This window comes from Homalodisca vitripennis, chromosome 5 (assembly GCF_021130785.1).
Source record: "Homalodisca vitripennis isolate AUS2020 chromosome 5, UT_GWSS_2.1, whole genome shotgun sequence".
In the NCBI taxonomy this organism is placed as follows: Eukaryota; Metazoa; Arthropoda; class Insecta; order Hemiptera; family Cicadellidae; genus Homalodisca; species Homalodisca vitripennis.
This window is the reverse complement of record NC_060211.1, coordinates 33,851,725-33,876,506: the sequence shown is the minus strand read 5'-3', so window position 1 is coordinate 33,876,506 and position 24,782 is coordinate 33,851,725. Positions and strand designations below refer to the sequence as shown.

Genomic DNA, 24,782 nt, shown 5'->3' with positions numbered 1-24,782 from the left:
AAACAATTCATACCAGAGTGTTGTGAATCGCAAGTAAGGAATCACAACAAGCATGCTGGGTGTCAACGGCATCCTCGCTATTCCTAAGACATATATTTAATAAACGAACAATAATGTTTATCAACTAAACTAAAAAAATTCACATTATGTCAGCACGCAACAACCAACTACTGACAACTGACCAGTGGCCAATAGCAGACGGCGGTGTTCGGCAGAAACAAGATGGCACCAAACTTGAATTTTATTGCTTACTTCCTAAACCATACCGAGATTTCCCATTGGTTTATTAGAAATCTCTGTTCTGATTGGTAATTTAGGCGCCATTTTTAGTTCGCGCTATAGTGTTGGCAACCAAAACGGCCTAACTTTTACTGAAAAGTGACTAATTTAATGTTCGAAACCTTGATTAACGTCCTTTTAAAATAGTTATGTTCCTTATGTGTTGTGTTAGCGGTATCCTAATCCATTCGGTGATATCAACATATGTATTTGGAGTTCTGATTAAAGGATAAATTAGTTTTAAACCCATTCTTTCTGAAAGAGTCGATCATTATAGGACGCGCGGCGGCACGTAGGCGTTTTGAATAATGACCATGCGTTGATGTCACTTTTGTCATGTTTATTCGTTGATGTCACTGGGACTGATGTTCTTTGCATGGGAAAACACTAGACAGGACCCAGAAGAACTGATGTAATCAACACACAACTTAATAGCAGGCTAATCCGTTTAGGACGCCCTCTACAAAACCAAAACTTTTAGAAATAACAATTAAGTTAACATTTCCAAAAAGTTTTTTTTGGAAAAACAAAGTAAGATTGTTTCCTTTGACCCTAACTAAGTCGTTTTAAACATCTTAACCCTTTTCGTCTGTTATATATACTGTATATATATATATATATATATATATATATATATATATATATACAATAACTAAAGCACGTGGAACACATATATAGGGAATGGGCCCTGTGTCGACCAGGGATGCTCGTGAATAACTTTTAATACATGACTCTCTCTCTCTCTCTCTCTCTCTCTCTCTCTCTCTCTCTCTCCTCTCTCTCTCTCTCTCTCTCTCTCCTCTCTCTCTCTCTCTCTCTCTCTCTCTCTCTCTCTCTCTCTCTCTCTCTCTCTCTCTCTCTCTCTCTCTCTCTCTCTCAATCTTTCTCTTTCTCTCTGTTTCCCGCACCCCCGTACCCCTCACTACACCAAACGTGAGCGCCCTACAGTCATTAAATTTTGTCGATCTTTAATAAGCATCTAGCATCTAGTTTCTGCATCCACATGTACAATACACTGCAACAAATTGGTCATTACGGAGTCTGCGGTTGCGGACTGAGTCTACACGTAAAGAGAGTCACAGAAGGCGACTCTTAGCTCAGTTACGTATTCAGTCGTCATGGACGTGGGCAACGGCAACCGTTCATAACGCCCCGGACTGCCCTGACATTATCCGAGGTACCCAGGAGCCTGCCCCACTCCCTAAACCATCCTCGTCTCGAGTTACTCGACTAAATCAAGTCTTCGCTTCAGTCACTTTGGCTCATTATTCTTAAAATGACGTCATACACAAGAATAACAGAGCTCGGCTTTGTCCTCTCACCCGGAGCTGATATCACTCGCTGTCCTTGTCTGACTCTCGTGTTGGTCATGTCCTTCACATACTGTTGTAATACGTGATGAAGAACGTTAGCTGTTAACTTTATCTTGATTATGGTTAGTTTTATGGGATATTTATACATTAAAGGTTGATTAGCAAGTCGAAAATTAAATATGCAAAATATATGTGAAAACGCGAAGTTGGCATTGAATCAGCCTAATTTTGAGTGGCTTAATTTATGAACCTCTTGAGTAATTATTATTACTTTGCTGTTCATAAGTGACTCCCGTTTCTCCATCTAAAACCACCTTTTGCAGACTTAGCCGAATCTACAAATTCTAACCCAAAGGTTATACAGCTGTGTGGTGGAGATTGGAGTACTTAAGCAGATTAAGGGCACAGAGTCCGTGCAGTCTGTGGGATGTTGGGGTGGCCTTCGACCCTTATAAACGTACCCTTTTTAATCCCTTAAATGAATTGTGGAAGTTGAACATTTATCTTATATAATCTGAACGTTTCAGAAGTTCCATGGAATTTGAGTCAATCTGCGTCACATGATTCTTGACAGTGCAAAAGCTTGGCACGCATTAATTTTTAGTTCTCTTAGGAGAAGAAGCTTAAAAATTGCACCTAGTCCTGAAGGACATTTGCGCTGCTTCCGGATTGATAGGATATTCTGGATGGGTAAGATTGGGGATAGGGACCACATCCTGTTGGGATCCATGAGGAATAATTTAGGGCATTAATCTCAGTCTTGTCTGAACCAGCCTCTCGAATCAAAGCAGGCTAGGGGGTGCTACGCCCTTATGTCTAGGCTAGCAAGAACCTTTGACTCTTAGGAAACCCCGCCAACTCCAATAGTCATCTCCCACAGACCTATCGAATTACCCTTACACCCCAGAATCTCGACATTTGCAGTTACTGATGTGCCGCTCCTAGACATCCATAAGGTTGCCCAGTATTTAAATGACACATCGATTTTTGCTGTGCCCAGCGTGGGAAGTATAAACTAGCCAGAATTGAACCCTCCTGATGTAAACTGACTTCATTTATATTTAGATTATCATATTTAAACCACTCGTGAGAATTGAACTTAGCCGTATGGAATGTTCCTTTGATGTTTAAATGGTTACCCGTATAACATGATACAGACATGATAACATCCAGAACAAAAGGAAGAGCGAAATTTTATTATTTTGTTCTTAAATGTATTGCAAAATAAAGAAATATCGTTTTTAGATGTAATATTAAAGGTGTGATGATTAGGGGTAGTTACCCAATATTCATACATGCAAGAGTTTGAAATTAAGTTTTATTTCATAAGTATAAGAAAAACAAAATACTAAATAATGAGAGCAAATTATTCGATTATGGCAAGACATAGGAAGAACAAGGACTAGTAGTACTTGTAAGTTTTACATTGTACAGAATATGAAATAGAATGGGATAGGATCAACAAATCCTATGTAATTTAACGTACCGTTCCCCTCTGTTGTACTTCATAGGGTGACTAAATTGTTTAAAATTATTTAATATTAATTGACTTTTCATTTGTGTCATTAAATCGGTTGGAAACGTACGTTAAAGTATTTATGATAGTCATATCTTGAACTCCTCAAATATTACTTTTCTACCGCTACTCTTTCCTGCAAAATTAACGACTGTGTGTCATTAATATAGACCAGGAAGAAAATTGGACTGAGAATTCCACCCTGCGGGACTCCATATGTAATTTTTTGTTAAGATTTTGTTATTGACGATGGTAGGTTTAAAACGATAACAAGATTTTGAACATTTACCATCTGTATACGTTATAAAAGGTATAACACAACGTTTCGAGATTTGGAATCTATCCTCTTCGTCAGGTGAGGGAGGTATGATGAAATGTTGTTGTCCTTCCATAACTAAGTTGTCAGAGCGAGAACAGACAACTCCTTAGGCACTTGAGACTTGAGGCACTCCAAGTTGCGTTGGTTCACGGCCTCATACCTTTGCGTCTCCCCCAGTGTGTCAAGGTTTACACTCCTGGGGGCTTCCGCTCACATATGGCACGTCCGGAACATATACCGCCAACTCGTTTTAACCATATGTTTAACCTTTACAGTGATTTATTGATTCACAGAATCTCTTTTGCAACTTTTTGTTTATAGCCTTCTCTTGGAATTTAGTAATGTACGAGACTTTTGATATGTCAAGTTACTGAAAAAAACTACCGGAACTTCGTTTAGGCTGAATGTATTTCCAGTTACAGAACGCAGTCTTTTTTGAGTTAAATGCATTAAAAATTGTGCTTATACTTGTTAAAATAAATTAGTTGTGACAAGACATGTACTGTACATACTGTTAGTATATTTAAAGGTCGGTGCAATGTTTCGCCTTATAGCTTGGTCTTAACAGTTCTAGGGTGCAAGTTCTTTTTTAAATTGCGTTTTTGCTCACTCTTTATGCCTTAAGTTGAGGGAAATTCTGTTTACATGGTAAAATATTTTAGCGACATACCGTAGATTTACTAATATGCTCTCAAAGTCTATTAAATCTGCGCTGGTTAGTGTCTATCTTAAAAACTACTATTATAAAATTCTTGAACTTGAATTAAAAAATACACATTTCTTTTCAAAAAACTCCACAAAGCAGAAACACTTTGAAGTAGTTTCCATTTCATACGCTCATAGACAAAAATCAAGTGAGATGGATTTTGTATTATGATTCAATTTAAAATCAATTTCCCTAAAGAAAACATACGACCCTCTTAATTCAACCATAAAAAAGAATGGTCCCAAGATTAAACCTTGAAGTTAAATTTTGAATACACACATTTTGGCGGTACAATACCAATAGTTTGCTACACCTTTGATCAATTATACACATACAGTATGGCAAGCTATTTGCGTTTGAACTCAAGGTCGTTCATTTCAAAATTTGTGATTTTTCATTTATAGACTAAGAGATATCAGAGCAGTGGTCATGTCGTCCATAATGGCCTGACCCAGAGTTCTTAACCCAGCTAATCGAGATTAGAGGGCGGTCCACCGGATTCTGTGTCACCATTCCCGGGAATGGACGTCCGCCGGAAGCGAAGGATAATAGCACCGAGAGGACGGCACTAGTTTGGTATAGTCAGGGACCATCGAGCGATGACCACGTAGTGACTCAACAAAACACAGGCTCTGAAGGGGCGTTCATAGTAATTATAGACTTCGCTTTCTTAATAATAATAGGTTTCATAATAGGTTCTTATCTCCCTCCCCATAAATATTGGTTGGGACTATATTTTAGACAAAGATGGTATACAAGGTATGCGTTAGGTTAAGTTGAAACATGTAATAAAAACATTATTGCTTATTAACCTCTAATTTTAAATACACAGTCAAATCTTGATAATCCGACATTTGCCAGTCCGACACATTCGGCAGTCCGACACGTTCGAAAAAGGCTATCGGCAGTCGGCGCTGGCCGCTCAGGCCACTGTAGTACTGTACAAGTGTACAGAATCTTTAAGTAATAAGAAGCAAAAAACTGTTTTTGTTTGTTTTTTTTTTTTAGTGTAAAGATGGTATTTTAAGAATCTTCACTTATGTATTGTGTATGCACAGTTTGTCCATTCTACTATAATTCGGTACGTACAATAAAAAATTTTATTTCACTTGTTTGCTTATTCTTACTGATTATAGTTTATTTATGCATTGTGTAAATAGCACCCTTGTCCCTTGGTAATCCGGACTCCTCGGTAATCCGACAGTGTGCTGGTCCCATATCTTTCGGATTATCAAGATTGGACTGTATACATATTGATTCCATTATTTAAATTTAGTTGTTGGTGCAGATTGACAAATATTACTAAATAAAAATAATTTTCTCTAATTTAACTTTATTTTATATTATTCAAGTCGATACAGTGTTGTAGTCTCCATTTTAGATTTCTTAGATTTAAGGATTTCACAGGAATAACGATAGAGCTCCGGAACCTTGCGTTGGCTGGGAGTTTTAGCCTCACAGTCTAAGGCTACGACCACACACGGTTTTTCTCGCGGTAAAGTAGCTTGTGTTCCCGCTGCTTGAAATCCCGCCACGAGATCCAGCCACACGCTACGCGTGGAAAACCGAAATACTCACGTATTGCTTTACGTGAACGTTCGTAGCAACAAACTTCAATACATTTAACCCTCTGGCAGTCATATTTTCCTCCCATGGCAGGCCATATTTAAGCGTTTTGTAAAAGTACATGTTTACTATAAACCTATATGTGTAAAACATTTTTTTTTTTTTAGGAAAGTTTAGATATAATTATGGTACAAAAACATTATGCATAAAATCTTGTAAAAAATATACAAATAACCCAAAAAGTTCTTGTGTAAGTGTGATCATATTATTAATATTAGAATCTCAGGTACGGTAGCCAATTAATTCTTCATATTTTCATTTAGTTTCAGAAAATATATAATGGTATGTTCTCTTTAAGAAAAATTAAATACAGCCTATTGTAAAACCCACATAGATTCACCGAAGACTAATTTTTTACGGTGGGTACGGGTTTTTTTCAATTGCATAAAATATAATTTTTAAACTAAATGTTTCCAATATATACCAAAATTTAGAGAATTATAGTGAATACAAAATATTGAATAAATTAATAAAAGTTTTTTTAAGTGATGGGATTTATCTAAATTTATTACTACGGAAAGGGTCGTTCAAAAAGAAAATTTTGATTTGGAAGTATTTCATTAATTACGTTCATTTTGAACTTTTCCTGAAATATTGGCGTAGTCTGGGGTCCCAGAAAGCATAAAGTAAAACCTCGGTGTCGCTGTTTGTCACTGTTGCCTAGGTTGTTTGAGTCTGGCAGGTCAACAAGTCCTCTAGTGTCCAAAATCAGCGAAAGTTTGGGACATTGTTGAAATGAGAGCCTAAAACAAAGCTAAAAGAAGTTATAAACCAAAACTATAAACCGTTCCCATGATATATCACCACATATAATTACATATCGCATATAAAATTATGAAGTTACTAAAAAAGAACACTACATATTGATTTTTTAAAATTTATAATGAACTCGTTTATAATTAAATTACCGTAACACTATCTCATGAAATAAATACCTTTTGTAACTAATTCTAAAGACCATAACAGACAGACGCCTGCTTCAAAATTTTTAGATGAAGACGATTGTTTTGGAAAGTTCATGACGTCATGACGTCACTGTTGCTAAAGCAAATTTCACCGTTGAAACCAGCAATTCATTCTGTTTGAAATTGTGTATAAATATTGTTGGTAGTGTTGACTTATCAACACTCTAGTATGAACTTTCAAACCGGGTGCGTATCAGATCGACATTATAATGTCGGTTGCCACTTCCAGGAAAGAAGGTTTATACAAAAAATACAGTGAATGCCTTGTGATGGATGTGTGATGGTTGTTCGCCGTCGCCGCAAGAAAAAAATTGGACTCGTCCAATTGTGAGTGACGGTGTTCCAACTCCAAAGTTATATGTTCACTACATAGTTAACCCATATCAAAGAGTAACAACCCAATTCGTTAATTTGTTAATTACAACGCAATTGTAAACAGTGTCTACAACGAGGGCTTCTTAACAACCTTGTGAACGCTAACAACACTTAAAGTCTTCGTCTCTCGTAGTTCTTTACGATCTGAATGATCTATCTGCTAGACATAGAGGAAACCCGTTTGAATCTGAACTTTTTACGGACGACAGTTGCACCTCGTTGAAAACTATTGTATTTTACTTACAAAGCCTTTGAACCATTAAAACTTTATTTTACAGTACAGATAATAAGGATGATTTTTATCACTCATTTCATAGTACACAGGACAAAATAACATCGAAATAATTTGTGTTATTGTATTTTTAATATTAAAAGCAACACAAACGGTTTTAACTCAAATAAATGATTGCATCAAGATAAAATAACTCACTAAATTAATTGTTTATTTTTAATTGTTTTCGCGCAGAAGGCTGGTTCCTTTCAGTGATCTGATCCGAATGAGCTGGATCATTCCAAAGAACCGTTCTTCCCATCACTAGCTCTTGTAAACAGAGGATGAGCAGGAAAATAGGCAACAGAAATAGACCAGCGCCTGTTATCTGGCGGGTGACCTTGAAGACGAACCCGCAACAAACCCCAGCGGTTGAAAACGCACTGTGTGTAACATACTCCATTATATTTAATGCTGCCCCTGTTTTCGTGTGTTTCCATGCCACATATCTGCATGAATAAATACACATGTGGCCGTATCCTAAGACTGTTATCTGTCTATGCATCTTCAACCACCATATCAAATCGTTACTAAAGTACGTACTCTATTTTATAACTCATTTCTGTTGTTTCAGGGAATTCGTGAACCTCTCACTCTTTTGCACATACTACTTCGGAAATACCGTCTACGTAGTTTTTGTCGCATCTTCATTTAAACAGGTAAAATATATTACGTTGTATGTCTTAGAAGATAATGCATTACTAATCAAGAGACCGAGCTATTGAAAGGATAAATTTTTATTGTAACAACTGTATTTCAACGAGATTCTGCGTTTTGAGGTGAATTTATCACGAACTCGTTCGACGCCTGCCAAACAATTTTGGCAATATAGATACGTGTTGTGTTCACGTCCAACATATTGAAGGCGCTGGAGAGTTTATATTTATTTACTATTTATAAATCGTAATATTTTCAATATTCATTCAATTGTGATACGAAAATTTGTACACTTCACTATTTACTCTGTGGTTTCGGTATTGCATAGCTTAAACCTACTAATTAATTAATTTACCCACGAATTAAAGTTAAAATATTAAAGAGCATTAATGCACTCATTTCTTTACCAGAAAATGTTAATATTTAAAAAATCTCAAAAACAATAGTTTTTAGTTTTATTGACTAGTCCAATGGTTTTTCAAGTTGTTAAAGAATTCCTAAATTTTTTCATGAGAACATTTTATCCTACATATATACAAGTACAATGGGATTAACTCATAAAGGACTAATTTTACTACAACTGCTTTGCAGTATGTATAAGTTTTGCTGGTAAAAGTTTAAAAAAAGTTGAGACCTCAGTAAAATGTTCATTTTAATAATTTTTATTTTTAATTTTTTAATATTTTAAATATAATTAAATAATTTAATATTTAAAATTTTTTTAATAATAAAAATTTTAATAAGGAGTGTTTTTACTCCATTATAATTGTATAGTTGGTTGTAGCCATTCAATTCTAAAAAAATAACATTTAACTCGTGTCTCAGTTTTAAGAACGACCTAAAGAAATTGTCATAAAGTTAACCTAACCTAACTTAATAGGGCACAATAAATTATAATGTACTCTTTGTGTATTAAGATAAGGCATAAAACTACATGTGTCGTTCATTAAGTTATAGATGATTCATTATTACTTTTTCTTTTTTATTTTATTGCTGGTAGTTCTTTGTTTGAAAAACTGTGTTAATACACATTTCTATTTATAAGAATCGAATTTAAAAATGTATTAACTATTTCTATTGAAAAATAAAATTACTTGTATAGATTGAAAATACTTCACATTTTTTTTTTAACTTACAGCTAATAAACAAATACACTTTATTGAATAATTGCTCAGAAAAAGCCAACACTAATGTGAATAACCTTTAAAGGATTCACATTAAATTTTTGAATGACATACTTACCTACCATGACCAAATCTGTTCTTTAGGTGATAGACATGCACGCAGAAGCAGATATCAACATCCGCCTGTACATCCTGCTGCTGACCATCCCTCTGATCCCCCTGGGTATCATAAGGACACTCAAGTACCTGGTGCCCTTCTCTGCCCTCGCCACAGCATTCATCATGTTCGGTCTGGCCATCACATTGTGGTACACCCTCACTGACCTGCCTCCCCTAGAAACCCGCCACAACTTCAGCAGTATCAAGCAACTACCCCTGTTCTTCTCCACAGTACTCTTCGCCATGGAGGGAATTGGCACAGTGAGTACACGTAAACATCCAGAACTTCATTTTGAGAATTTTCACACTCTCAGATCAAGAACATAGCCAGGAAAGATTTTTGGGGAGGGTCTAGACAACTTATATTTTCCCATAGTGGGCAGAGAGTAAGGCCCCATTTTGTTCCTTTAAAAGTTCTTGACATGTTTCTTTGTTGAGAATGACCTTTCAGCAGTACATGTCAGTAATACTGAATTATTTAAATAATAATAATCGTTTACTAAAAAAGAAAATTGGGGGGTCCGGACCCCTTGGATCCCCTCGCTGGCTACGTCCTTGTGTCAGATGTCAATTAATTATGGGACAAATAATGACTGGATTTTTATATCCAAACCATTTTGAAGTTTTGGAATTTGAAAATTTTTTGAAAACTGAGAATAACAAGAATAGCTGTTCCTAGCACAATCTGCATATTACAAAACTTCTAAACTAAGTTTGAACATGGTAAGCTTTTTAACAAAATAATATAGAGTGTACATTATATGCCCTTTATTAGGTGCTGCCCATTGAGAACTCCATGAAGAACCCTGAGCACTTCTTAGGGTGTCCGGGAGTGCTGAATATCGCCATGACTGTCGTTGTCTGCTTGTACACCTTCGTAGGGTTTTGCGGCTACCTCAAGTACGGAGAGGCCACCAAGGGCAGTGTTACGCTTAACTTGCCCTATGACATGTGAGTACTTGTCAACACAAAAAAGAACTTGATAAAACCAATATTTAAGACTTTTAGTAAATTTACTTTTGTGATGTGTCTGAAGAAGATACCCTCACTATCGAAAGGCCTCACAAAACAATAAAAGTCTTAAATATTGGTTTTATGTTTTAATGTAAGTTAACAGTAACTAATATAAGCTCCATCTACAGCAAATTATTAATGGCAAACTAGTTTAATTTTATTTAGCTATAATTAAATTAATCTTTGGACCCTAGCTACAAAATTCAACTGTACTTTAAATGTGAACCCTTGTGTTGTCTACAGCACCACCTCGTGTTAAGAGGGTTAAAAACTTTCACATTAGATTTACTCAATAAAGTACTTTTATTTTCCACTTTTATTAATTATTTCATCATGAATTTTGAGTGATTATAACAATTTTCAACTTAGAAACAAATTGAACTGGAGTAAACATAAAATTTATGTTGGAAATTTTAGTCCAAGAAACGAGAACCAATTTGCGTTGTATAAGCACAAAGGCAGAAATTTAGTTAAATTTTTTAATAAACCAAAGTTATATGAACTTTTTCAGGGTTGTACAACTCAAATGCAAACCCTGAGAGGCAATATCCATTGCCAAAATGTTTAGTTTTTTAGTTTTCTAGAAACTCTTAATACCTGAAGAAAAGAATAGATTTCAATCCGAGAAACGTAGTCTTATACTTTTTTGTAACATATAACGATGGTAAATATCCGAAATCCTGCTATCCTCGTAAATCATGCATCGTCAATAACAAACTTGAAACAAAGAACTTTGCCAGGTTCAAGCAATATTTCAATTCCACAGGCTGGGGGAGAGTGTGAAAGTGCTGGTTGCTTTGTCCATCCTGTTCACGTACGGACTGCAGTTCACTGTGCCATCGGAGATTGTGTGGAAGAAGATCAGCCACAAGGTGAAGGAAGAGCACCACGACAAGTGCTACTATGTTATGCGAGCTCTGATGATCATCGGAACAGGTACTTTAACATGTCAAGAGTTGCAAATCCATTAATAATTCAAACTTCCATCAACATCCTTAAAATGTATGGGATGTCCTTCGTTTTAATTTTAGCCCAGAAAGCATTGACCACTTTGATTAATTCTTTAAGGACATATTCACTAGGCATCGGTGTGTAGTCATACTAGTTCGTGGATTCACTTTATAATCCTTTAGCAGGTAGTTTAGAAAGGAGTATTTTGGGAAGATCAGTTAATTCATCTTACTTTTATACAGCTTTTTGAAATAAATCTACACTCGAGCTGCATGATCTTCTCACATTGATTGCTTCTTATAGAAAGATTAAAAGTTCATACTATTTGAAACCCCACCACTGTAAAGGAATATGATCCATAACATAAAAAATTTTAATTGAATAAGTTATTGTCATTTTTGTTATCCCTCATGCATACCATAACTTATTCCGACACCGTATATCCTTACACCTTCATTTACAGATCAGCAATTTTTATAAAGGTAGCGCTTTTAAATTGTTACTTCACAAGCACATACCCGTGGCTTTGCCCGCAATGTCAATATAATGTTTTCACAAGTCAATAGATTACATTTAACAGGCTCTTTCAATTAATATTTTGCTACTTTAGAGGCCAAGATGGGATTTTTAACTGCTTTATAGACCAGTGAGGTGTAGGGATTTTTAAAATAAAAATAGTTCTATATTCATTCCAGCAACCCTAAGAATGTCTGTGCAAAATTTCACTACAATCTGTTCAATAGCAAAAAAAGGTACATTTATTATGCATTTATTATGTTATTGGGATAGTATAAATGTCCCATCAATAAGAACATGTTTAATATAACAAGCATTGTTTGTTTGATAAGTACACTAATTTGAAATTGTTGCTGATGCTCTGTTGCAGTGTTGATAGCCATCGCTCTGCCAGACCTGGAACCCTTCATCTCCCTTGTAGGTGCCATCTGCTTCTCCATCCTGGGATTGCTCTGTCCAGCCATCATCGAGATCATTACCTTCTGGGAGGAACCTGAATACTTCGGCCTTCTCAAGTGGCGTCTCCTCAAGGACCTCATCCTCATCCTCATGTCCATCTTTGCCCTTGTATCAGGAACATACGCTAGTGTCAGCAAGATCATCGAGTCCTACCAAACTGGCCTTCTCTAAACTCCTCTAGACCACGAGTGTTGGCTCCCTCACACTTAGAAACTAACCCATATGTTGGTATCTATTTACCGCAAATCAATGGTGCTGGAATGTGAACTGTTTGGTACAAACCTGTAATTGCCATAAAACGGTAAAACGGATTTTGATGACCAGCCTGTTCATGGTTATAAGAGAAGCAAAATCCAATTTTATTGCTCAACTCAGGTTATGAAAGGTACTACAGGTTTCTACATTTTTAAGGTCTGTTGTAGCTTTTAAGTGAACGTGAATAAAAATAACCTCTAAGAAGGAAAGATGAATTCCAACTCAAAATCCAAAATCAATGAGACATTGTCAAGGCATTTGGCACCAATTTATTTTACTAATTACTACAATATTGTAATCAACGATATCGTAATATCAACTAAACATCTATTGTACTGTTGTTGAAATATCTCTACATACATGAGAGGTATATAAATGCCGGCTCTTGAAGGAAACACTCTCAGTGTACATACAGGGTGATTACGGGCAACAAATATTTCTGGGAATTAACATCAGAAAATAACTTAATAGGACATATGCTCAAAAATGTTTGATTTTTGGTCTAACTGTGTTTTTAGACATTTTTTTATTCATCAAAAGTTCTTTTATTGAGACAGAGCATTCAAATTTGGTGTATTTGTCATTATCATATGTTTTTTTTCACAAAAATGAATAAGTAAATCACATTGTGTTAGGTCTTAAGAGGAAATTGTGAATAGATATATCTACCAATATAAATAGTTTTATTTTATAAGTGAGTACAAACAAAATGTTTTTTATGAATTGCACAATGATGATGGTTTGACATGTTATTAGCAGATGCATATGTTGAGGTATTTTTTTCTTTCAGTGCTCTGAACAAAGTCGTGAGATATTTGTCACCATTATTGTAACACTCTGTATATTGGTGTTATGACTGATTATTACTGGAAATAATCAAACAAATATTGTATTATCATAATTTTTAATCATACCCAGTTTTAAAATGTGGTTCAACCTTATTTGAAACTCATGATGTTGCATATTAAATTTTTAAATTGAGTAACCATAAAAATTACTATTAAAACCATTTAACTCTAGAATTTTTAAATTATTAGTCAGTAATTGAACAAAATTGTACTTCTTTTTAAAATGTTCTAGTTCTATTGGTTCATAACAATTTTTGAACTCAATGTGAACATTTTAAATAACTAAACTTCTTTATCTATATCATATTTTATAGCCATCCTTCTCTCCTGCATATCCCAATAATCAACTTAAAACTCATATATGAGTAGTAATCACCTTTCTTCTTCTATTGATTCATTTTGAAATATAAGTGATATTTGTTGTACTATACTCATATATGGGAAACACACTTATGGGAAACCTAAATACCTTAAATCAGTTTGCACATCCAAATACCTACGCTAAGAAAGAGAAATTTAATCCATAAGATAAAACTTTATAATGCATGTACAAAGTTTCTCAAATTTTGAACTGTTGTAATTTACGAAAAGAATAATTTATAAACATGATAGTTTTATAATTATAATAGGTATTTATCTCATTTTTAAATTTAGGTTTATTGAATTTTCAAAACTATTATTGGAAATAATGTATTTATTAATAATATTATTTATGATAATAATAAGTTAATAAACAAATCAAATCATCCATCCTCAATAACAAACTTTAAACGCACGTATCGTTTGTTACATATTTGTCGTTCTAAAAATATTCACAAAACACCTCTAATGGATTATCATTATTTAGCACATTGTAACAGTGACAGAAGTCACTGAAAGGATGGAATTAGCATTTAAAATCATAAACACTTTTACAAAACTCTCTCAAAATAATTTTCTCAGATATCTTTCAGGATCCTAACAATGTCTGCACCAATATAGCAATGTTTCAACATCATTAGAGGTTTTTGTTTTCATCATCATTGTATACTTGCTTGAGTTACTCTGTACATTATGCACATTAACATTCTTATTCTACCCCTTGTATGTTAACCAACAATGAGTTACAAAATGTTCAAATTTCTGTGTTAATTAAAAATGTTCACGTATTGTATTTGACAATCTTTATATATATAAAGAATGCGTTGGATATACATATATATATATATATATATATATATATATATATATGTTATTTTGTATAGTTTATATATTATCCAACTCAATTTATTAATGTAGTCTTTATCTAATTTATAGCTTTGTTAATGTTGACTTTAATATTTCTTGCCAACCAACTCGCTATTTCAAATTATTGTTGTAAAACAGTTTTATTGTTGATATCTGAAAAATGTGATACTATATTTATGTAAAATTTACTCTATTTAAAATGTAGGCTGTTTAATTTTTGTGTATCTAAATGTTTGTATCATAGACGTGGCCCAGAATGGGTGGTTTTCTACTTATAAGTGATCAATATGAAATTGTACAAAGAATTGCTTAATTCAGCGATCAGTATATTCTTTAATGTTTATTTAAATCTATTTTTTATCTCTGTGACAACACAGCATAAACAATTATTCTCATTCCTTTTTTGTTTTATATATGTTGTAGTATGTAAAAAGTAGATGTAAAAGTGGTTGCTCTACCATTGACAGTATTAATTTAGATTTTAGGAGAAAGTAGTTCAATTTGTAATTTATTTTTTATTACTATGTTTATTTTAGTAAATATTTAACTTGTATATTTATTATAAAAATATAATAATTGTGAATATGAAAAATTTTAAATTAGATGCGTGTGTGTTATTGCTTCCTAAAACATACAAAAAATTATCATTCAAACTGAAGTTAACTAACTAAAGTAGGGGCCATGAAAAAGTGCAGTTGGCGGTAACCAATAGAATGGACAGACCTGAGCGACGATGCCACACAACAGAACTACCGCCCGGCACGGAGCGCTGTGGTTATAGCGGGGAATAAGTTTGGCAACGTCGCACAATCCTCGTTGGCTGTTCCAATGCCCCACGCCAAATAGGCTCCTCCCTCAACTGCACTTTCTGGTTTTCCTTACTGTAGTCTATCATTATAAAAACAATACAGTGTTGAATTAATCATTCAATAACTTAGAGTCATTTAAGTTATATGGGTTTAAAACATTTTAAGGAGATTTAGTCAATGTTTTGAATTAATTTATTCAATACATTGCATGGGGGTATATTATAAACATAGAACAACATTTAATAACTTTAACTACATTTCAAAGAGTTTTAAAAACGAAATAAATAATAAAGTTTAAAGTTACAGTTTGCGATTATAAAAGGAGAGAGATTAATATCATGAGTACATTTTAACGCATCTTCTCATAAATATTTACACTTTTTTCTGATACTGATACCAAATCACTTCTCTTTGTTGTTAGAAATGGAATGCTTTATGATGCCACTTAAAATTTTCAGGTACTATCTTGAATACATCATTATGTCAAACGTATTTTTTTTAATGTGAGTTAGTGTTATAACATATGATCTTCGATCATTTTTAAATAGGTACTGAATACATTGCTAAAAAAGATTTTTGTTTATTCAAGGCACCATAATCACAGGTCTGGTCCTCAATCTGTTCTCAATTAACCTTCCAGTAATAAACGCAGATCCAAAATACAAACAGAGCTATTGAACAATCTCAAATTTTATAATAATAGTTTAAAAATCAGAGAACTGAGTGAAGCTAGGGAAGGAGAAAATAGGTGCAAGTTGTTTAAGCACTGCTTATGCTTCATTGTAGTCTTAACCCATATAAAACCAGTTTCTTATTATGGTGACACTATGGATGACTACCTGAGTGAGTACAGTTTCAAAATATGAACATAAGTCTAAAACGTCTTAATTGTCACTTTAGGATATGAAATACAATACCGACCCTCATTATTAAGTCTTGACTCGATCTTGAAGTCAATCTTGAAATAAACAAGGTTAAACGCACACCATACTTCGGGTTAATTTGGGAGCCTTCGCGTATGCCCCACAGGAGACATCATAATGAGCCCAAAGAATGAATCTCAATGGACACATCTATACAATTTTCAATACCGATATAGAGAGTAGAGATGGAGTTTCCCTTCAAATTTCAACTCTCTATGTGAACTTGTCTGACAGTTATCGTGTGAACAGACAGACGTAAATGAAATTTTGTCATCAGCAACTGGCAGGTGATGCTTTGTTATATACTCAGTCAATAACACTATTCCCAGAGACATTTATTTTTAAATACACATCTTAATTTTCTTACTCTAACACGTTTTAAAAACTGTGAGAGAGCGAAAGAAATCAGCTTTAGTCCCTCTATTAAAATATTCCCAATTCCAAGTTTAGCACTCCCGAGCTACTCCGATGCCTTAGTCATTTAAACCTCTCTTGTTATCTTGTGTTTTACCCCTTAAAGTACCTTGTTATGTATGAAGCGAATTATCTACCGCAAACATGAACTATCGTGAGGATGCATTAAACATTTGTGTGGAAGCTGGAGCTCCTCTCCCCTGAGCTCTTTCTGGTCTTGTGCACTCTGATCCAAGAACTTCTTTTAGCTAACTTCTTCCTTCCTGTGCTAAGGAAAGAAAAAATCCATTGTTGAGTGACTGAGCACGTCCAATAATATTTTTCTTATGATCCTGCAATTCATTTTATTTTATCTCATTAAACTATTATTAGTTGGAAATTCCAACTGGTCATCCAAATCTCGTTTTATACTATTGTAACAACAATAATATATTTGATAAATGTTGATGAAAAACCTTATAAGAATGGGTTTTTAGGACATAAGGATTTTGGAACAATCAATGTCTACTCACCTTCAACCAGTAAACCCAGCCCTGAGTTAAGGTAATGTATTTTACTATCAAATATATTTCATACATATAATATTTTTATGAATAAAGAGATGTATCTATTAAATTATATAGATATAGCTTCACAAAAACTGTACTCTTCCAAACCAAAATACATTATATTAAAGAGCATAAAATATTACATGGACAGGCTACGTATAAGGTGCAACACAATAGTAAAAGAAGACAGTCGTAAAACAGCAAATACAGCAGGAGCACATAGCACTCACTGTGTACCAGCAGGTAGCACTATCCTGATCAGCCGAGAAACAAATTGTTAATGTGTTGGCACTACTGTGCTGCAAAGTGAAGTCGGAAATTTGTTTGTTCTTCAATTTTGTAATAAATTCAGTTGGTTTAATAGACTGTAGACGATTTTGAGTAGTTGAACCAGGATGAAAGTACCAGGTATCATGTAGAGCGGTATAAATAAGTGTCTCGACTGATGTGGTTAGCCATATAGTCGATGTGTATGTCGGTAGGTTAAGGCCGCCTCAGTTCGGTCAATGTGGCCTCCTGTTTCCATGATTTTCTTTTATATAAATATGAACTGGCAAAACTATTGCGCAATCAGTCAGCGCATATCAGTGTGGCAAGCTGAGGGACAATTCCCGTGATCACAGGCTACCTCCGAGCTGGCGCTTTAGTGGATGCTCGCGCTATCTGTTATCTGATAACGGTACTGGACCTTGACTCTATTGATTGCAGCGCGGACTGTCTGGTTGCCTGCATTTAGTTAATGCAATATTCTTGCAGCCCGTCATTGATATTGCTTCTATTATATTTAAGGCACTAATATTGTAGTTTTAAATTAGAAAGCAAAAATGGTTTTGACACGTGCTATGTCATCGAATCCATTTTCTGTTTTGGACAAAGCGCTTTACGACGCCACAAATCTCGATGAATCTTCTGAGACATTACTCGTGGATTTGTGCAGAAATTTTACAAAAATTGTGGCCAATAATCCGGGGATGTGTTTGAATGACTTGGAGTCGGGCTTGGCAAACTTGATCCTGGCGCTTGACAAATCCCTAGAAAACAACTCTAAGCTGGAAAATCTTGCTGCTGCATTGAAGATCGAAGTCGCCACTCTAGAAGAAAGTTTCCAGAAAGAAAAACAGCATAGACTTTCTGACCTGAACAACTCCTTTAATGTGCAAGATGTTTTGACAGAGGAAAAAGACAACATTTTAAAAGAGAACGTAGTTTTAAAAAATAGTTTAAGTAGCGTTAAGACTAGCCTAGACAATTTGACTAATGATTTTAAATCTTTACAATTAAAAATAAGCGAAAAAGAATCTATAATTTTAGATCTCAATGACAGATTAGAAAACTGTTTAAAGTCCAGATCAGAAGCTTTTAAACTTGTCTCTAACATGGAAATACAATTAAACGAAGCCAATGAAAAATCGTGGCTAAACAGCAGGTGGCTGGACGATAAAATTCTCGATTGTTATTTCCAGACTTTTTCATCTAGTTATACTGAGGAAATGTGTAAACCTCTGGTTCTAGGCCCAACTGTGAGTCAGTTGATCAAGCATGGGGATTCAGACATTGTAAACTCGATGTTGAATGAATTGTTATTTTATTCTTCAGAATATGCTTTTATATGTATTAATAATAATCCTATAACATTGACTGACGATTCAGGTTCACACTGGAGCTTGATCTTGTGGATATTGCGGCAAGGAATGTGTTTCACCTGGATTCACTAACTAATCAAAATGCTGCTTCTGCAAGGGCTGTTGCCAAGAATCTTGGTCTTGGTAATAGTACATTTATCGAGTTACCCTGTGCACAACAGAGGAACTCATTTGAATGCGGACTGAATGTTTTAGTAAATGCGAAATTAATCAATGATGGTTTTTGTAGAGTAAGAACTCCTGGCAAGTTAAATTTTCGTGAGTGGTATCTTAGTTTTGCTGGGAAAGATGAGCGCATGAGTAAGGAGTCTGTAGTTGACTGTGGTCGTCTAGTGACGTCTTTTGATCCCATTGTTGTGTCTGAACGGTCATCTGAAGACGACTGTAATCTTGTAAATATTGTAAATAGTTCATCTAGTTTAAGTTGTAAGTCTCTTGAAAATGCTCCTGCGCAGAGTGAAATCCAGTCTAAATGGCACCTTGTAAAACCCAGACGTAGACGTAATCCTCGTTCTACTGTAGAAAATTCTAACAAGCAAAATAGTATAAATTGTGAAAATAGATATTTAGCTTTAAGTGAACCTCTTTTGTCAGAGAAGAAAAATAAACAAGCTGTAAAAACATCATGTGGAAATTGGTGGGTTAAAAACGGAAAAGCTACATAAAAAATGTACAAACAGGTAGTTATAAGAAAGTGTCTTTACATGGAAATCGTGAACTTAGATCTAAGCACAAGCAAAATGTAAATAGCTCTAGTTCAAAGCAACACCTTCCAAAGTACGAGAGGTCAATAGGATCTTTGGCGGGCGCATTGGTTATTGGAGATTCTTTACTGAAGTTCTCTGGAAAGAGATGTGCTGACAATGGTGCCACGGTAGATGTAAATCCAGGGGCAAAGATTTTTAACATCAAGAAAAAGATCATTAATTATGTACAGGTGAAACCAAAATGTATATTCTTTCATGTGGGAACAAATGATCTTGTAAATGGTTACAACGGAGGGCCTGGATACAATGGTGGTTGGGGTAAGCGCGCTGCCCTGCACAGTATGGCGGACCTGTTGAGTGTGACAAGACGGAGTTTTCCTGACACTAGGGCAGTTGTCGGTGGCATTCTTCCTCGCAGGGACATCAATCCCTATGCTTTGTCTTCTTTAAATGATCAGCTTAGCCTCATGTGCAGCAATTTTGGTGTGGAGTTTGTTGTGGCTCATCATCGGTTTGTTGGCTATCACCATCTAGCTCGTGATGGAAGACATCTAAATCGTATTGGAAGTCGAAATTTGGGGAATTTTATTTTCCAAAATCTCGTTCAGGATGCCTCTGGGGTGAGGGAGCCAGCGCCATCAGCTCTAAACTTGTCTATCTGTGTTGGAGAAACTCTCTTAGCTAATAATAATGTGTCCTCTGGATCTAGTGCTGGCCCAGAGCTTTATTCTGAAATCGGTGACACGGACTCGGTGGACCGTGTTCAGGCTCGGCCATCGGGAAACGAGTCCAGCAGGAGGCCTTGTTTTCAAGGATAGGACATGTAAATATCCGGTCACTAAATACAGGATTTGAGGAACTTTGCAGTGTCATTGAGGATTTCGATTTTGATGTTTTGGGTGTTTCCGAGACGTGGCTTAATCCAATGACCCCCTCAGATTGTTTCAGGGTGGTTGGCTACAATCTCTTAAGAAGCGACAGAATGATGCCACAGACTTCAAAACTTCAATCTATTGGTGGAGTCGGTATGTATGTGAAGTCCGGTCTGACTTTAAATCAGATTTTTCTTGACAACATTGACAGTCGGCTGGAGTATATCTGTTGTAGAACTGACATAGGAAACCACAAAATTTGTGTCTGTATAGCATATAAGCCTCCTGAAACTCCTTACACTTGTCTGGGTTCCTTGTTGCAGTCACTTTTTATTGATCATGTCTTAGGTGTGGACTCTGTCATTTTGCTAGGAGATTTGAATATTAATCTTCTTGAGCCTGTTAAGGCTGAAGTGAAATATCTGACAAATTTGTTTGGCTCTTTAAGTCTTTCTCAGTTGATAAGGGAACCCACACGCACCACAGATTCGTCATCAACACTTATTGACCACATTATTGCAGACAAAAACTTCGTTCCTAAACACGTAGGTTTAATAGACACTTCAATCATGCTTGATGCAAGGGGAAGAAAGATAACTGATCATAAGCTTGTGTTTTGTGATATTTCTCGATACAAACGCCAAAGGGAAGCTAAGTATATAGCCTATAGAAACTTTCGAGATTTCGATATGGAGAGTTTTATTGATCTTGCATCAAACACTAACTGGGACGAGATTAAAGAATTAAAGTGTATTAATGAAATGACCGATAAACTGACAAAAGTTATAATAAATATCTTTGACATATATGTTCCGTTAGTTAGAAAGCGTGTCACTAAAGATAGAGCACCATGGCGTGACGATTACATAAAAAGATTAACCGTAATGAAAAATAAATTGAGGAACGATTATGTAAAAACAAAATGCCCCACCATTAAGCAATCTTATTGCAAATTGAGAAATAATTTAAACAATGCCATAATGCTTGCAAAGAAAAATTATTTCAAAAAAAATTTAGATCTGAAAAATCCTAAAGCTTTCTGGAAGGCGATGCGAAGAGAAGGAGCTATGAATACTGGTCAAGATAATACGAATACCTGCAAAATAACTCCAGATGTATTGAACACTTACTTTGCTCAAATGGGTGCAGGAAACACCTCAAGTACAGATATGCTTAATTTTTATAAAAATAACTCACACAGTGAAACCAGGAGTGATTTTAAATTTAGGCAAGTGAGTGAGTATGAAATAAGTCAAGTAATAAACAGCATTTCTTCATCAGCTTTCGGAGTAGATGGTATATCCATCCATATGGTGAAAGGCTTAAGTCCATATTGTTCTGGAGTAATTACTCACCTTATCAATAAATCACTGATGGATGGTTGTTATCCGACGGCATGGAAGAAAAGCGTCGTGGTTCCGCTCCCCAAGGTACCAAATGCTTCTACTGCCTCTCAGTTTAGACCTATTTCTTTACTCCCAACTATATCAAAGGTGATGGAAAAGGTCGTGACAGAACAAATTATTTCATATATTGAAAATGAGAAAATCGTGTTCGAAACACAGTCAGGATTCAGGAGAGGCTTCAGCACTTGCTCTGCACTTTTAAATATGGTCGATGAAGTCTGCAGGGCCAGAAATAACAAAATGTGCAGTGTCGTAGCTGCCCTGGACTACAGACAAGCCTTTGATTCGGTAAATCATGATGTCTTACTAGCAAAGTTGAAGTTTTACGGGTTCGATGATTTGTCTCTGAGGTGGTTTTGGGGGGGGGGGGGGGTGGGGGGGGGGGGGGGTGGGGGGGGGGGGGGGTGGGGGGGGGGGGGGGTGGGGGGGGGGGGGGGTGGGGGGGGGGGGGGGTGGGATATAATAGATTATGTTAAATGTCGTGTTAATAGACATTATGTACAGTATAATGATTCAACATTTTAACGTTCTAATAATCAGAACAGTATAATACTTCTAATACTAATTTGAAAAAATACCTACTATTACACGAAAATACTCATTACGGTTTGCAATATCAGGTTAATGTTACTACGAAAATAAACCAATGACAGTTTTGATTGTTCACAATTCACGCAAATATTTTGAATCCAAAATAGCTGCTACATTTCATACATCACTAGAATCGCAGTAGTCGATTATACAAAAAACTGCTACAATGACAAGCTAAGATTTTGAAGCCTAGACAAGATATTAAAATAGCCGTGTGAGTATTAAAATTATGAACCAATAAAGACAATTGACACGCAAGTGGATGTCTTGGAAGGCTCTTGACATGTAAATGTGACAAGTCATGACACTAACACGTCTTCATACTATCCATCTCCTATAACTTTACCAATAGCCTCCATTGTACAAGTATCACAGGAAATCAACAAACTCTTGGTGACGGTATACAAAATAAAAGTGATAAACCGAAAGAAAATTAGAATGAGTGGGTTTTCATTGAATAGTAGCAAAATAATTTTAGATGTTCGATTGACAAGATGGGTGGAAAAGGAGAAAGTAAACGACAGTTACAACAACTAAAAACCACAAATGAAAATGTAAAACGTACAAAAAAAATATGAACAACAGGGTGTTTAGAAAATAAAATAAACAATTTTATTTGGGAATGATTGTTTGGGAGAAAGGTGGAAAAAGGTGAATTGTGAGATTTAAGAAGTGAATGATTTTTGAACGTTAACATGGTTTAGTCAAAAAAAGGAGTATGCAAGAAGAAAGAGATAAAAATTAATAGTAATAAGAATAAAGGAAAAGTGAATGAATAACTCTTGTAAACTGACAAAATGGTATATCTTGAAACACTACAAACCTGCAAACCCTAAACAACCCATTAAGATTTGTATTTAACTTATTCAAAAAAATACTGAATTAAGTGAAAAATTATTCAAAAATCTTATCATGCGATCCTGAGTTTTGTCTGATAGAAAAGTAGTTTTTCTACACTCCCTATTGATTTGCAAGGTTGTGAATCATGAGTGAAACCTTTCATTATTGCATTGAAAGTGGCCCTTTCCCCATGTATGATAGTATTTTACTCGCCAGGGGAGGGTACAAAAAGATGTTAAGGAATCGTTGAGATACTAACAACCTCATAAATATCTTATATACTGAAAATAATTGTCAGCATATGCAACTGCTGATGTATGCCACAAAGTATTAGAACGCCTTTTGAAAAATATGAAGAATAATTTTCATCATATTAGAAAAATTAGGGTTACATGATCTGTCTTAATAAGATAGGAATAATTGGCATTTAATACATTAATTATTAAAATCCGGTTATGTTGTATTTTACAATGAACTATAAGTTTTATTTCTTAATTACGCTGAAATTTAGTCTAGGCCAATTCAGTTTGAAAAACTGCATACTAATTGTATTTAATTAACATCTAAGCATTTTTAAAAAAAACGAATTCCCTCCAATAAAAACGAACTGCACCACTAGCGCAGAGAAAAAACAGTCAGGAGATTGTTCTAGATTTAGACTCAAGAGAAAACCGCTTTTGTTACTTTAAGCAAATATTAAAAAACAGAGTTTGTTGATTTCCTTTCATTGAAAACCGTTCACTTTTGACCGAAAACAATAAAATGACATTAAGCTAAGTTATGCTAAGCTAAGCTAAGCTACACCCTCGCCTCCCCTCTTAGGGGCTGAATTCGCTCCAGCAGAGATTCTTCATTAGTGACAGGCAGACAGACAGACAGACTTGAGGCCAGTGACTCTAAACTATAATTGCTACCTCAACCTACATTTTATTATATTCCACTGAAATGTGCATCCTACGTAGCTTACTCGATATTACGTTAGGAAAAATATACTTTAGGAAGTACTATATTTTGAAACTGGAAGATAATGAAACGTGCTGGGATGAAATATTGGTAAACTACAGTATTTTGGAAGAATGGAAGACACAGAACGCTTGGAAGATAAAGCTTAACCCTTAGTGGCCGAAAAATAGTAAGGTGAAAAAAATCCATAACTATTTGTTTAATTAAACTTGTGACAAATGCATTTTTTAAAATTCTAATCAGTAACTCGTATATTTTGAAATCTTGTATTCACCTCCAGTTAGAAATGCCACATTTGTATTGGGCATTGTTCTTCTTTTGTTTACTAAGGGAAAGAGGGTGAGAAACTCTCATCGCACTAAGTCCTAAAAGGACCTTAGCCCTTGCTTCCGGATAGTGGGTATTATATCTCAGTTATGTCACCTTGGGATAAAGAAGGTTTGCTCTGTTCCAGACTCTCCAGTCAAAGCAGGGCAGGACAGCTTT

The 24,782-nt window shown here is 35.1% G+C and overlaps 1 protein-coding gene across 1 annotated transcript in view; it reads left to right on the top strand.

Annotated features, from left to right (window-relative positions):
* The window catches only part of LOC124361964 (proton-coupled amino acid transporter-like protein pathetic), a 69,415-nt gene extending 55,631 nt beyond the window's left edge, over nucleotides 1-13,784 (top strand). Inside the window, exons 6-10 of the mRNA XM_046816069.1 lie at nucleotides 7,945-8,029; nucleotides 9,296-9,571; nucleotides 10,086-10,261; nucleotides 11,091-11,260; nucleotides 12,162-13,784. Of these exons, the coding sequence (XP_046672025.1) occupies nucleotides 7,945-8,029; nucleotides 9,296-9,571; nucleotides 10,086-10,261; nucleotides 11,091-11,260; nucleotides 12,162-12,421 (967 nt within the window). The 3' untranslated portion in view covers nucleotides 12,422-13,784. The remainder of the gene's footprint in view (nucleotides 1-7,944; nucleotides 8,030-9,295; nucleotides 9,572-10,085; nucleotides 10,262-11,090; nucleotides 11,261-12,161) is intronic.
* Nucleotides 13,785-24,782: the final 10,998 nt, after the last annotated feature.